This window comes from Zophobas morio, unplaced genomic scaffold, assembly GCF_036711695.1.
Source record: "Zophobas morio isolate AGI-343-1 ecotype UQ-CSIRO unplaced genomic scaffold, CSIRO_AGI_Zmor_V1 ptg000002l, whole genome shotgun sequence".
Classification (NCBI taxonomy): Eukaryota; Metazoa; Arthropoda; class Insecta; order Coleoptera; family Tenebrionidae; genus Zophobas; species Zophobas morio.
In genome coordinates this window covers 10,323,759-10,340,126 of record NW_026972107.1, presented here as the reverse complement: position 1 = coordinate 10,340,126, position 16,368 = coordinate 10,323,759, and the positions used below count along the sequence as shown (strand labels likewise).

General features: G+C 37.2%; 1 protein-coding gene across 1 annotated transcript in view; it reads right to left on the bottom strand.

Annotated features, from left to right (window-relative positions):
* Positions 1–3,263: 3,263 nt before the first annotated feature.
* LOC135127442 (protein O-mannosyl-transferase Tmtc3-like) overlaps positions 3,264–16,368 on the bottom strand; it is a 56,247-nt gene continuing 43,142 nt past the window's right edge. The window contains exons 7-9 of the mRNA XM_064053886.1: positions 7,093–7,845; positions 4,815–5,282; positions 3,264–4,763 (exon numbers count right to left, since the gene is read on the bottom strand). Of these exons, the coding sequence (XP_063909956.1) occupies positions 4,248–4,763; positions 4,815–5,282; positions 7,093–7,845 (1,737 nt within the window). The 3' untranslated portion in view covers positions 3,264–4,247. The remainder of the gene's footprint in view (positions 4,764–4,814; positions 5,283–7,092; positions 7,846–16,368) is intronic.

Genomic DNA, 16,368 nt, shown 5'->3' with positions numbered 1-16,368 from the left:
GTTTCCAAGCGCAAGTGAAAGAAGTGTTATCATAAGGTCCATATCACGAATGGCTATTTTTATTTTTTCTCAACGCCTAGAGTACGAAAAAATAGGTCCCCTATTTCCGTCTATCTGTTGTTTGTCTGTGTCGATTTTTATTAGATAGAAAATCTCCTAAATAACCGGATAGAATGCTGTCAAATTTTATACGTATTTTAGGAAGATAATGTAGATATTGTAACGCTAATATAGGTACTCGTGGTTTATGAATCCGCCTTGATTTTCGTCACAGTGTGTCGTCTCATTTTCAAAGTACGCTGTAAAGTTTTGAGATCAGAAAATATGGGTTCCTGCAATCGAATACCAATGTTTCACCGAGTCATCTTGTTTCTTAATTTTTCAATGCCAATCTCTTTGACTTTGAATTTAATTTACAATACGGATATGTCAAATCATATGTATACTTATAAAATGAAAGTTTTCATGTTGTGGTGTCCCAGTTTGAATTAAAATTTCGCGCTGATAAAAACAAAAAAGCAGTGCTGCGAATCTGTATTTGAAGAATTTGAATTTGAAAAATAAATTAAGAAAAATCATTGAAACTTAGGCAATCATCTTCACTAGGGTAGACAGTCTTAGAGAATTAGTAAATATCACTCTTTTAAGTTGGTAGTTATTTAGAGGTTGGTAATGCATGAGAAAGTATTCACAATTCATGTTAAGATTTCAGACTGTTCCTGGTTCCAAAATTGTTCCTAGAAACCACGTGTTCGGAAATTCACTTATTCACGTTTCACTCTTTTGTTTATCAAGTTTTAACTAAGGTTCCTGGATATTTTACTTAAGTAATAGCACATTGTAATGTGCTTATTAACTTCTCATTCGAGATTCATATTAGTTCATTTATGCCATTTAAAATCGTCTTAAACGTTGGTTCATTTTGAGAGAGAGGATCGTGAAAAGTTACGGTTGAGTACTTACCCACGTGGACTCGAAAAACGGGAGGGCTTTAATGTTTTCTTACAAGTTGCTTCTGATCTAATTATTCTCTTGAAGGTTTAATCAAATTTTTTGCGACTTGAATTTGAATATTTATTCTCGAAGTAAGTGAGTGTTTCTCAAGATCTTAACAAATGGTTGTTTTGCGAAGAGGACTAAAGAGGATAATATGCGGCAGATTTTTGGGGCATAGAAATGTGAAAAGTGTGTTACACCTGTCTATACAGTAAAATCACCGACAAAGGCTGACACACTATACTGAGCAACTTAAATTCCACTTTCGTTACACGTGGTCCGTAGCTCGTTTGTTCAGTTCTCGACTACCATAATTTAAATTTGCTGCCACACATTCGTATTAATTTGTGTATTATTTGTTTAATTCAGTTTTCTTCTATTTGGTGTTGTTAAAATTGTGTTATTCAAATTTTTGTATAGATTCGCAACATTTGATTTGATTTTGAAAGTTAGGCAGTTTTTTTGTAGCTGAGAATCAAGGGGTCTTTAATTTGCCCAAAGTGCACATGGTCACAGCTTTTTTTTTTGTTTAGGTCTCCAGAATGGAACAAACCATTTTGATCCTACATACTTATTTTGTGTTTGATTTAGCGACACTTTTCCCATTTTTGGACATAAAAAACACACAATGTAGGGTTCCGCTTTTGTTGACGACCACAATTTAATGCCAAATTTTCAGTTACGTCAATGTCGGAAGTATCGTTTTAAATTTATATTTAAAGGGGCTAGACTTTTTCTTTTAATTCCTAAAACGGGAATGTTTTTGTATTTACTAACCACAACTTTTCGGAAAAAGAGCTGTTTCTGATTTTCTCAGAACTGATTTTTATGTAACATATAAATGTTTTACAACAGTTTCCAGGGCGTTTGGTGAAGGTATCGATAGAAACCATGAGAAATTAGCTAAAAGTAACATTTTCTCGGTTTCTGTACGATATGGTCGTCAGAAGAAGCAAACTGACTCCATTCGATTCCTTTTCAGAAAAGGAGCTGTTTATGTAGGTCAGAAGCGGATATGGTGACTGGGATCTCACCACCTTTCAACAGCTGCCACAAATTAAATGTTGTTTGTATTATAGACAACGTCAATGCAACATATGCACGTCCATCCAGCGCACAAACTGTACAGCTGAATTTATCATGTATGTATGTATGTATGTATGATCTGCTCCTGTCAGCAACACTTGCATTCCAGTCCGAAATCTGCATAATATTTCCACCCCAGCATCCATCCCACGTCCGTTCGACGTACATAATTTGAATTCTAATTATTTAGTAGCTCAAGACGATTAAGCTGTAACATTTAAATTTGTTTACCTGAATCAGTGTTGTCCCAAACTGCCTCCGCAGTTTGTTCGCAGAATGTTGCTAATGACACAAATTTCCATTAATTAAAACATTAGGGAACCCTTAACTAGAAGATGAACGTTTTAATTTTCTCCTGGTCTTCTTGAGTAGAAAAAATTAATGAAATGTAAAAACATTCCGGGGAAATTTGCTGAGTCGTGCTGAATTAATAAAGTTGTGCAACTTTTTAATAGGTGTCTTCCAACTTTCCGCTCACAAAAATTGCGCAGTTTCCATTTAATCGCCAATAAAATTTGCAATTTGGAGTTTGCCGTTGCTTGCTGACTAATTGCGTTTAATTGGAGTTTGTCAAATCATTTGCAATTTTCGCAAAGACCATTTCGGTGCATCAATTCACGGACGAATTCGCCAAAGTCGGCACTTATCGACTAAATGGGCTCTTTATTGTGTGTTTGTTTAAACGCCAGAGATGCGTTCGTTAATACACCAATTTGAATTCAATCAATAAAACCAATTTGCAAATCAATGAGAAAACAAATCAGTTAAAACAAGGGGAATGCTACACGTAAATGAAAAGTTTGTATTTCCAGTCCACGTTCCGGCTTTTGCTTCCAATTTAATTGCGAAGTCGTTATTTTGGAGAGGAATTCAAGGTACGATCAAAGGCTCTTCAAAGTTTTTTGAATTTGTTTGCAGCGATTGAACACAGAGGCGGCTAGTGGAATGTGGTTGTTAAGTCAACAACGCCGCAAAGAATTTTATTTTAGGGTGGGCTTACGTTCATCCCAAGCGCTTGTGTCGGTTTCATATTTGATGACTGAAGCTAGTTGTATTTTTTAACAAAAATATGTGCTGGGAGAGCAGGAATGACACGTTTAGTTGACTTATACCACAACTGTTTTTATTAAAAAAGTGTATATTAGGGTAACAACTTTTAGAAAATTTTGAAAGAAAATACACGAAAACTTATCAGTCATAGGATAAATATACCTCTCACATTAGTTTTACACAATATAGACTTATGTTTATAATCTATGAACAGTTTGACAACATAGAAAAATATTTATTATACTATATTACAAAATCATTTGCCTTAATTAACGATTTCAAGGCACCTTTACAAAATACAAAATAAATAAAGATCCACGATAGCAAAAATAACAATTTTTTGGAAAATAGAAAAATAATCGAGAAGTGCTAAGGAGAACTACTGAATATTTGGCCACGTGGATATTTTCTAAAACTAGTGGCTAAAAAGCCTTACATCAATACATTTATTTTATTGATTATATTAGTAGCAATATTACTAATTAACATAGTACAGATATGCCACATACCGACAATTAATAAACGACTTACAGGAATAAAAAAATCACATTAAGTAACATTTCGAAGCAATTAAAGACGAAAAGCGACAAAAACCATTCACCTTGTTACAACATAAAGCTAAAGCAATAAAATCACAAATTCATCACAAACGTATTCAGGCCTTAATCAAAATTCATCAAACCATCACAGAAGTCACTAGTTCGGAAAATGGAGTTGCGGATGCAATTTGCAGACTTGATAGGTTTCGACAATTACTTCGCAACGGATTCAGTGAAATTAAATAGAAACGGACCGAGAGAATAACAATGCACGATTTTGATCAAAGGCCTGCAAAATAATAACACTAAAACATCACAAGAGAATCAGCAGCAATGATTAAAAACGATCGGTGCTAACCTTCGTGTATACATTAAGTCACATCTGCAGTAGGTCTTAGATAACTTAATCCGAGTTAAAAATAGTTTTAAAAACGATTATTCTGAGTATCACAGAATGGACACTACATCTAATGGCTCGTATAAAAAAGTCCTTAGATAGAGTACAATCTTAAACCCCTCTATTTTAATGGGAATCGTTAAAATTACATAAATTTGATTTTAAAATTGGTTTTAACGCTAAGACATGCCTGAAGAAGGATCGTCATTGTCAGTACCGATTATCTTACCGTGGTTCCACTTATGACTAACGTTCTGGTCTGTACTATCTGGGAAATCTACTTTTTCCGCGTCGTTATCGACATAGTCAATATTGTCAACATTTTTCACGAACATAGGTTCAGTATTAACAACCCTACTGCTATACCTTTGCTCTTCCGAGTCCCCCGTCACCACAGGTCGGGTTTTCCTATCACTCTCGTCTATACTTTTATTGGAAACGACCTGGCTGCGGCCCTTCGGATTAGCCTCCGCTTCCTCTCCGCCAGGGTCGTTCGGATTCAGTTTTAATTTGGCGATACGGTTCTGCACTATCTGCAAATGTTTGAGGACGTAATCTTCCCCCGGAGCCAGCTGATGAGCTTTCTCTAAGCAGCTTTGTGCCTCCAAGAGCTTGCCCCGCTCCACGTGGACCACACATAAATTGTGGAGGCCCTGGATGTTTTCGGGATCCAATTCCAGAATTCGCCGATAACACTGCAAAAAATAGCTATTAGCGGGCGAACCGATGGACGGTAATAAGCTTACGTTTTCGGCGGCGTCCAGGTCTTTGATATTATTGATATAGATGTCTCCGAGGAGAATCAAGCCTTTAACGTGATCGGGGTGATGCTTGACGAGCTGATTTAAGAACGGAGCAGCTTCTAATGGCCTTTGATCGTCCGCCAATAACAAAGCCAAATTGAAAAGCGAGCTCCTGAAATCGGCTTTTAAATGGACAGCTCGCCGGAACCAGTTCTCGGCTTCTATGATATTTTTCTCGTCCATCGCAAGCATTCCCAGATTAAAATGTACTCTTTCGTTTTTCTTGTCCTTTTCTAGGAGCTTCACCAGCCGTTCGCGGGCGATTTTACGCAATTCAGGCCGGCCGAATTCTTGCAAGAGAATTGCGGAATTCAAAAGAGCTTGTTCGTGCTCCGGATCGAATTCTAGAGCTTTATCAAGGTAGGCGAGTGCTTGGGACGCCTTTCCCTGCTCCAGGAACACCACCCCCAGCTGAAATTAAACATTGTATTACGAACAAAGCACAAATTAGGGGAGCAACTTAATAATAACAACATCTTTATTTCCGAGGGACCGCAACCGACATATTCTATGCTCATATAAACAATGAACGATAGGGTTACAACAAAACGGTCTGGATATAATAATTGATGGTCTTTATAAAATAGCACATGCTAGTTACGTCCAGAAATGATTAAAAGGCAGCCATTTGGAGTAAGCGTTCCAATTTCACAGAGGTAGTATAGTTCGCCAAGGAATATAGTGATTTTACAACTTTGAAAACAGCCAGTAGCGGTATTAGTACAAAAGGGTCTATGTTCCCAAACCAGGAGCTTGGTAAAGTCAGAATGATAAAACCAGTATATTCCTCGACACGCTATAAACGCTTATTTGTTTAACAAAGCCGGCGAATGTGCTAATACATTATCGTGTTAACACACGTCTGGTAGTCTCAGTTTAATCCTTCTATGTACGGAGGAAATGCCGAGAGTCACCGTCTTCGTTGATGGAACGTTCATTTGCAGGTATTAAAGTCTCTGTGATGAGACAACGGAACGTAGTAGCCATTTTGTGCCACGACAAGGTCAAATTTGCTACTAATTAAAATTGTGTCTTCAGTTTTACCACACAACATATAAATTTCCTCTTTACGGATCAGACGTGAATCAAGCGAAAAACAAACAGCAATAATAATAATATATACACTACGTGACAGTCGTGACTCACTTACTGTTATTCTGTTGCGCGTAAAAATCCCCTTTCGTTGCGGTATCTAAGTTTTTTCCTGAAAAACGAATGTTCATACGATGGAGCGAGACACATAAAATCTATAAGATACGGGTCTGGAAAAATAGGCAAAAAATTGTGTGACAAGATGGAAAATATAAACATAAAAAGCAAAGACGTTTCAAATCGGGCGACATTCTTTTACATTTAGGAGTCAATCAAGCAGCTGCACGTTCTCTGCTATTGTAATACTACTTATGATACTATAAACTAGCGTAACTCGAGATTTTGTTTATACAATTGCGGTAAGTGGCACTCTGAATAGTAGCAGAGTGCCAGTTTAATTTAGAAAGTCTAGCCAGCAAAATTGGATTGCTACTTCTATAACGAAAACTTTCGCAAATTTAATAAGAAAAATAAATCAACCAGATTGTGTTAAGAAAAGTGACCTTCCAGCAAATCCGTGTGCTCGAAAATGGAATTAACGTTAATCAAACAAGAGAAAGACAAAACAAGACAAAGAAATCCACCTTCGTTCATAAAATATAAATTGAATGATTGTTTTCTTTTAGAACAATGGCGTTCACTGAAACCTAACCTCAAACTGTCATTGTCACGAGCCATTTTGTTGTGGTGACAATATGATCGACTTGTTTACCGAAATTAATAAAAAATGCGGAACAGATTAAAAGCGATTGTTTATTTATGTACCTAAATCAAGCCTAAATCTGGCCTAATGCATAATGGAAATAAAAAACACCCACGTCAATATCGATTTAAAAATTTTAATAAACAGTATTCGTTTTACCATTTTTATACCTAAAAATAAATGAGACTAAACTGAAAATGCCAATGTCTATCGGTGCATAGATAGACTCGCTATTTTAAAGCGAAATTTTTTCATAAGGTTGTAGCGAGATCCACTGAAATAAAAAAACAAGAATATCCGTCGTGCTGAAAATCTTGAAAGCTTATTAATTATGGATCCAGGCAGACCTGGTGTCAATATCTGCCAGTAGACGGTTTGAAAACTAGCTTGTAAACGTGGTAAAAATGTGGTCTAGACTGTACTTACGTTGTAATAAATGTCGGGGTTGTTGCTGTCGTAGAGCAGCGCCCTCTCGTACACCTCTTGTGCCTCTTTGGTTCTATTCAGCTTGATTAGAATATCCCCTCTGTTGATGTAGGCTTGCGTGTAATCGGCTCTCATGCTGATGGCTTGCCTGTACAGCATGTCAGCCTCCTCTAATCTCGTCGAGTTCTTGGAGATCAAGTTCGCAAGGTTGAGGAAAACGTTTAGATGATTAGGAGCGATCCTTGCCTGGTAGGATTCGCCGGGCTTGGCTTTGGGGAGCAGAGATTTGGCTCTGAGATACGCCTCTTCGGCTTCTTTGTACATCTTGAGATGGTTGAACGTCCTGCCGACGTTGATGTGGGCGCCCACGTCGTCCTCCTGCACGCTCACCGCGGTTTTGAAGAAGCTCAGGGCCTCCTCGTACTTGCCCTGGCTCTCGAGGGCGTGCCCCACGTTGTTGAATAACTTGGCGTTTTTCTGATTGACCCGGAGACCCGACATGAAGATTGAGTACTCGTCCTCCCAATCCCAGTTCCTCAAGTAAGTTTTCGTCCCGTGCGTTAGGAGCAGGATACTAAATAAAAACCAGGCAACTTTCTTACTTTTTTTCTCGGCCAGGACGCTCCAGCCGTACGCCACGAGCATACAAAATCCCATCGAAGGCATGTATAAAACTCTTTCTGCTATTACGAAGCCGACGGGGAAGAAGAGGTTCGAAGCGGGCAGGAAGGGAAGCGCCATTAAAGCCACGCTCTGGAAGTAAGAAATTTTATTCCAATAACAAGAGTTTATTCACCAGCGGGACGTTCAAAAATAAAAATTCCTTAAGTTCGCTGAAAAAAAATTACCCCTATAACTATTTTAATTAACATTAAATGAATTAGTGTAACGCATAAACGGGAAAGGATAAACTTTATTTTCTATTATTAGATTTAGAGAGCTTGTAATTGACAGTTTACACAAATAGCTGGTTTGTCGTAATTTTGGAACTATTCGTTTATCAGTTATTTAAACAAATGTAAAGTTTCACGAAAACTAGTAAAACTTGACTTATTTCTGCGTGAATAGTAACAACTAACTCTTGTTCCCACAGTTAGTCATCTAAGGTTAATCGCTCCGACACGAGGGTCAGGTACATCATTGCAGTGGCGTTTTGGTGCTTTAGCAGCAAGAATCCGCTCTCTGCTGATGAGCCAAAGCTAATTGTAGTTGATTTCAATGACAACAAATGTTATTTTTTAACTTGGGTTTCATGTAGGCTTAAGATAGCTATTCACTTTTCTAAAGTAAATGTCAGGGTAAGACGGGGAGTGGGAGAAATAATTACTGCTATAAATTATCCACAAGAATCAATAGTAACGTTTGACATCGCCATGAAATTTTGAAGTATACAAACAAATGTGGGTTCTCCGAAAGCGTTAGTAAAAGAATTCGCGTAATGACCGATCCCACAACAAAAGATTTCTCTCTCGGTAGTTTTTTTTTTAAAAAAGGTTATAATTATGTTTAAAAATCCCATCAGAAAATGTCGACCGTTATCGTTAAATGTCAACAAGGAAATGAGGACCGAGAGGAAACGAACGAAATTTACTGACCGCTCAAAAGACGACTGTTCGTTTCAACAAAAGGATTGCTGCTCGGAGGGAGATTAAACGTAACTATTACGTTTGACGATCCCTTGTGCACTGCAATATATTTCCGACTTACACGAACGTCACGAATAATTGTCTAAAAAACAATTAAAGACAAATTCTTCGTAATAATAGTTACATTTATAACTTCAATATTCCGCGGAATGAGGTCAAGATGGCACGCTACTGGGCACGAAATGTTGCATTCGACGAAAATGAATTGAAATATAATGTTACGTGTGGTCTGCGCAGATTAATTGCGATAACACTTGATCCCTATTGTCATTCAACTCGTCTATCCTCACACAGCAGGATATTTTAATGAAATAACACAAAGGAGAACAATTAATATATGAATGTCAATACAAAAGCGTCCTACCGTTTTTAATAATGTTAAATTTCCATATTTATTCACGCAGAGCCATTAACGCAAAAAAACGATTAACCCCTCGAACGCGGTAAGTGTTAAAATATCTTTTAATTGAAACTTAATTCACACAAAACGTTTCCACGGTGGAAATTCCGCCACAAAAATAAACGTGTTGAGTAATTAAAAAATGTTAATCCATAATCCAGGCTTCATCGACATTACGCAATGTTTCCAATAACGTCAAGCAAGAAAAAGCTTGTAGCACCGTCGGAATTTTCAACCAACTAAACATCTGCAATATTTTAGTTGTACGTCACTTGTCAAAAGTCGAAAGTAATATATCGACACAAACGAGAGACAGCCGGAAACGGGGGACCTATTTTTGCGTTCTCTAGGGGCCATGAAGTAACCGTTTGACGGATGGACTATGGCACCTAAAGAAAAATCTAATTAAATTTGAAAAAAAAGATCAGAATTATCCACAGTAAATACCGCACAGAAGATAAACAATGCTTGTTTTCCATTGCAGTGTTTGTTAACAATTAATTTGCATTATTTCACCGTACCTGAAAATGCAATTTCCACCAATGTCATTAACGGTAATACGTTATAATTAATTATTATTGATAATTTGGTTGGTGAATTAATTAAATTTGCAAAATCCTGCCTAATCACCGTTCTTTGCACTGATATATTAAGTTAGCAGATGTTGTATTTACACTTTAGCTTTTTCAATAAGGGTTAGTTTAGCTTGAAATGTAAAAGTGTAAAGAAACACAATTAATATTAATAAAAAGAATACGTTGGAAACCACTCACGTAAATGAGCACAAATGATTTAACAAAAAAACGCTGAAACAATTAAATCACGAATTTACGTTTATGTCGTCTATATGAAAGCTTCCCATTTACTAGAACATAATTAATTGTAAAAAACATGTAGCCCAAGCATAAAAGTTGCATGTCGAAAGCATATTTGTCTCGTACGTAATTGTAAAAAATGACGCGCCTTTATTTGAAGGTATTTATACCAAACAACAAAGCAATCTACTTATGTGCAATTGCCGCAGTTATATATAGAGCAAACACATCAGACATATTTATAGAAACAATACTCCGAATGCATTGATTTATTCCCCAAGAACTTACTCAGCACAGGAGTTTATTAACTCCCCCACTCCCTAAATCGCAAATATAAATTATTAAAATCAATTTCTGTCGTGAAAACTTTATACAAGTTATTCGTTATAAAATTCCATCTCGGCAGCTCTCGGTTTTTTGTCCGGTTGCATATTTGCCCACATGAATATTTTAACAAGTATACGTTATACTCGAAAAGTTGTAGTAAATCAAGTTTGCGTTTAACTTGAGAGAATACTTCCGGTTTGTACCTGCGGGGATTTACTTTTTAATTAGTAACACGGAGACTGTCTTGGGAAGTATGAAAAGTTTACAACAAGTGAGAATAGTCAGCAAAAAGCGGGAGATACGACTTTCATAAGCCATTCGTTAAACGCGGACGTCAAGAGGTATAGTTTTGGTTATTAAATCCGCAAAATACGGAAGAAACCGACTCCAACTTTTAATTAATCTGGAATTTATGCAAATCCCTGTTCCGTGCTACACGACATTTTTTTCTTCGAGTCAGTCGTGTTCGCAGCTCGTGCAACATTTCGAAAACATCGGAAAAAAACCGACTTGTGTCAATTTTCAAGTGTTGGCAACTCAACTTTAGCAGAACGGAAGAAACTGTTACCTTTGGCATTTCGCGCACCCCTGTGGGCACGTAAACGCCGAAGAAATACTCGAACTCGGGCTGGAATCAGTTCCCTTGTTAAATTTCCATAATTAAGCTCTGTAGCCGCACTGTGTGTCTATCGAACATAATCAAATGTGCCTGAAACGTCTCTGATTCCGAAAAAGACGAGTTGGAGCTGTTTCCATGTTCCGACGCCTGCAGCTTTGGTGTAGGTGGTCAGACCTTGGAAAATGTAACTTCCAGCATTTCCGGGCACGCTTTCCAACATTTCGGAGGCCCCAGGGCACGCAAACGCACGGGAAGCTTCAAATTTTAGCCAGAAACCAACTTTCTCATTAGGTTTCGGTAATAAAGGTATGTAACTGAAGTGTGAAAAGGCTCAGGAACAACAGCATGGTTCAGGATGATATACTAGCGTCCATCGTAGACGTAGAGGAATGACGTTTTGTCTACCAGGTGGTCACAACAAGGTTTTATGACGCCAACTTGTGTATTTCCTAAAACGTGGAAAACGTCAAGTGTTTCTCAACATGTCCACGAAGGACAACATCTTAAGTTGTAGTGTAACTCAAGTCACATATTTAGGTCCAATTCTTTCGCTCGCATTGTTTAATGACGTTTGCAACATTTTTTATTGTTATGATCGCGTTGAACCTATAGACATGTTGCATGAATAATGTAAACATTACTAAGGACCGTGACCCATTAAAACAGCCCCGGCAAAAAATCCCTTCAAATTACCCCGACTTGAAATTTTTGTAGACAAAATTAATAATTTTTGTTTCAGAAAATACAATTGATTTAAGGATGTTGTTCTTGGTTCTTATTTATTCACAAAAATATTAAAATTTGGGAGAATGATTAAGGTCAGGTAAGGTCAGGTCAGGTCAGGTCAGGTCAGAAACAATATTTAAAGAGTAAGAGGAAAATGAGGCGTTTACAAGGGAAACAGAAGAAGACGGAACACGGTGAATAGCTTAGGATGGCGGGTAAAGAGTACAACGAGACAAGAAAAAAGTTAAAAATATAAATATTGAGATCCAAGAGAAAAAAATGAACGGAGATATTAAATCCGCTAGAAAAAGACCAATGGGGGAGACGGTACGAAATTGTGATAAAGCAGTTAAAACCAACCCCACCGAATAAGTTGGAAAAAGAGACCGAGAACGAGGTACTAGTAGCAATTTTTCCAGGTAAGGATAGAAGATTGGGTTGCGGAGTACCCCAAGGATCGACAATGGGGCCAGTTATATGGAACAACGTTTATGATAGTATATTGCGAATGGACATGGGGCCAAATTCAACGACATCGCATATGCGGATAATCTGGTATTCATAGTGGCAGATAAGGAAATGAACAAAGCAGAAAAGGAAGTGAACTGACAGTGGTCAAGAATCAATGAGAAAATGCAACAAATGGGACTGGAAATAAATCTCGATAAATCCGAAGCTATAGTAGTTAGTGAGAGAATGCAGGAGGAGCCGGTCCAAATCCGAATGAAAGGGAAAGAAATAAGAATCAAAGAATCGATAAAATACCTAGGCGTAACAATCGACGCAAAATTAACGTTCAAAGAACATCTATGGAAGACTGTCGAGGAAACAGACAATCTCATAGGGACGTTGGGAAGACTCATGCCTAATATAGGAGGCCCAGGAAATAAGAAAAGAAGGATTACGGGAATGACAGGCTTCTCGATTATACTATACGGAGTACAGGTATGGGGTAAGGCAATTGTAATCAAGAGCTACAGAGAGAAGGTGGAAAAGACCATAAGAAAGTTACTGATACGAATAAGTATGACCTACAGGACGGTATCGACGGAGGCACTATATGGAATTGCTGGAATGATGCCAATAGAATGTTGGGTGGAAGAAAGAATGGAAATATCAGGTAGATAAATGGCAGAAGAAATGGGAATAGGAAACGTGAAAGGCGAAGTGGACCAAGAAATTAATTTCTGACGTTAGGGAATGTATCAATAGGAAAGAGGAGGAAATCATATTTAGGTTAACACAGTTTTTGTCAGGATATGGGGCGTTTGGTAAATATAGAGAAAGAATAGGCAAGGTGGAAAAAGCGAGATGTTGGGGTTGGGGGTACGAGCAGGACACAGCGGAGCACGCGATATTCTTCTGCGAAAAAAATGAAGGGAAACGCAGAGATGTGGAGGAAGAGCTAGGAGAGGCTATGACGCCGGATACAATAATTAAAAAAATGATGGAAACCATCGAGAACTGGAAAAAGTAACAGGATATGTAGAGGAAGTAACAAAGGACCGTAAGGAGGAGGAAAGAAAAAGAGAAAAGGCGGGAAGAGAGACGGACAAAAATGGAACTGGGAACTGAGATAGGAACATAGAAAATGCCATAGGGTGGTACCGATGGATTGGAGGCTAAGAGACGGAGAGTGAATCCCCCAGACAGAAGATCAGCCGAGCCGCATACCATAGGCGGTAAATGTTACCTGGCGTCTAACACCAAGGTAATGCAGCCCACGGGGAGTAACTGGGTTTAAAAAAAGATCAGGTCAGGTCAGGTCAGGTCAGGTCAGGTCGGTTCAAGTCTTAATTAAGTAGTAACGGCATGTTTTTTCCTGAGAATTCCTTTTCATTAATATGATTGTAGTTCCGGACTTTCATGTTTTAAACTATAACTTCCACTGAAGAAACAAACCGTTCTAAGAAAATTCATGAAATAGTGGACGTCCATATTTTTGTGTATATGTTTGGTTACTTATAGATTTTGGGCTACTTTGAGGGAACTATTTTGTTGGGACCTATTTTATTAGTGGCTATTTGTTGTGGCGATTTTGTCTCGGGCTATTTTGTCGGGGTACCATTATGGACAATATTACTTGGATCAGTCAAGAACATAAATTGTAAAAAAGAAATGATTTATTTTTCGTCGTACTTGCAAAATCATGATTAATATTTCTGATTGAAATAGGTCTAAATATCAAATCCATCGATTTTAGTTCGATATTTTGTTGTCCCCTATTTTGAATCATTCGAGATATTTAAATGCAATGTGGTTTTTAAAAAGTCAAATAAAGGCATTTGATTTTCCTTGGGACAAATCCCCGCCCAAAATTATGGGTAACTAATCTAAGTCCAGATCGAACAGTGTAGACCCAGCTGTTGGATAAATGAGCAAATTTCATGGATAAATCAATCGTTATGATCATTTGTTCATTTTCCGCCTACATACATTTCTGCAATAGATGATTTGTTCGGCCTGAGGACGCTGACCGATAAACAGGAGTACAGCTATGCACAAGCTGATTGTTTTTACATGGCTGCTAGGCTCTCAACCCGAGTTTACTCGAACGAGCGTTTCACCCCGAAGCCTGACGAATCCCTCATTCGTTGCCTACAATTTTTCGCTTCAAAACTGTGTGTAGGGTGCCCCTAAAAAACTTGTTCACTTCAAGAACTTTATGTTTCGGCATACTAACTAAATTTTTTTTGGCTAATAACATTTCCTGAAGAACTTTCCGTGTAGTTGTTTTTGTTTTAGCCCATTTATGTTTTCTAGTTTATGTAGCGTGTGTATTTTTTTATGCTAGATAGATTTAAGGCTGTGTGGTTCAAGTCTTGTTTTTTCAAACTTATATGAAAGGTTGTCTTCCATGAAATATTCAAAAAAAAGCAAATTTTGAGATCGATTTTTTACAGCCTGGAATGCGGAAATAAATCATAGGGTTTTTTGTACTTCATAAAAGAAGTTTAAATGTTCTCATTCTATTCACATATGTTTCCTATTGCCTTTCTTTCTTCACCTCGTGTTGGAAAGGTAAATTTTGAACATTTTGGTCGGAAGACGCTAGTAATACCGTTTGAGAACCACCACATCAATAACTATGATTTCTCCTTAGCCAGGTGCCGTTTTCTTTTTCTTTTTCGAAATCGCTGTCGTATCACCTGATGTCGAGGTCAGGGGTTTCAAATTAAGAAGTTAAGTCTGACTGTTGGTCCACATCACTATCGCCTATAGGATTTGAAAGTATTTTTATGTGCTTGTTGACTTAATTTTAAGAATTTTTGGGCAACATCCCATTCTTGGATGTTTAAGGCCCACGTCTGCGCGTGAATTTTCGCAACTGATGAAAGTACAAGCTAAATGTCCGAGAGGGGCTGTCCCCTGGCGGTGAGATGAAAATATCTGTAAACTATTCTACAAATCTCTATTTCCTATTCTGCGGAAATAAGTCTTGCTACATTTTGCGTACTGCTCGAGACGTCAGCAGTTCGTATCTACCCACATCTGAAAAAAACCTAGCCACCTGCATTTTATTATCCTTCGGTATTAGCGATCGGTTTTGTTTCATAATTAAACTGCTGAAATGAAAGTACATTTTTATGAACTTTAAATGTGTTCTCGTGGATATAATCCTGCGCTTCTTTTTGTTATTATTTTATTAATAAAAAAAAGAAAGTATTACATATATTTTTTCTATTTTCCTTGTTTTCTCTTAATTATTACTTTTTATATAATTTTTTATATATATTCGTTATAGGTGAGTGGGAGGAAGCATTTTTTCTCTCAATTCCCTAAAATTACATTAATACTTTAATAATTTTTTGTATTATATTTATTATATCCACAGTTCTTTTTCATATGACGCCTTAAATAAAGCATATTTCATAATTAATATAACGTATGGTTGTGTTTTATAAATACGGCAAAAGGAATTAATAGGTTACTGTTACCAATATTGTTCTTATTGTGTCACTGTAACCGAAAATACTGTTATCAATATCTTCTACAAATTTTAATCAGCGTCCTCTTGTGGAGAATTACTTCAGTACGAACTAAACCGTGGGGAACCAAGTCGACCGAAGGCCACAATTCGGTACCACAAAAATGATGGTTTACCGATTTAGTTGTAGAATATAGTTTTTGGACTTGTTTACCTCAGTTGCGGATTTTTTAGGTTTATAAATGGTATCACAAGCAAGCTGACACTTTTCTTAGGGGTACCTTCTATGTGTCCGCTTAAAGTGGTCTAAAAATTGGTCAAGTTTATTTATTTATTTATTTTATTAAAAACTGCACACTAGACAAGCTTATAAATTAAGAGGTACTTAGATTCAAGTTTGTTTTTTGAAATATCATTTTTTGAAGGGATATACATATACTATGTAAAATGCAACTCAGCTAAATAACTGATTTTTTAAATTACAATATCCTAATTGTTTATTTTTATTCATTTTGAATTGATCATTAATTTCATAATTTTTTTGTTAAATCGTTTGTAAGTTAAACCTGCTCTAATTTACACCCCGTATCCCACTTACAACGAAAGTGATACACATCCCACTTTCGGTAACCTAAGCTTATTCTAGCAAGCAGTCAAAGGTAAGTTACTTAGCGCCCACATATATCTATTTTGAATCCATCTCCAAGCACTCCAACCTTTTTATTTAATTAACACCCACCTGGTTTCGCGGTTAAAGGCGCCCTATCTTCAGAGATGTAATTATACTACGACACCACGACGCCTTTTTGTAAGTT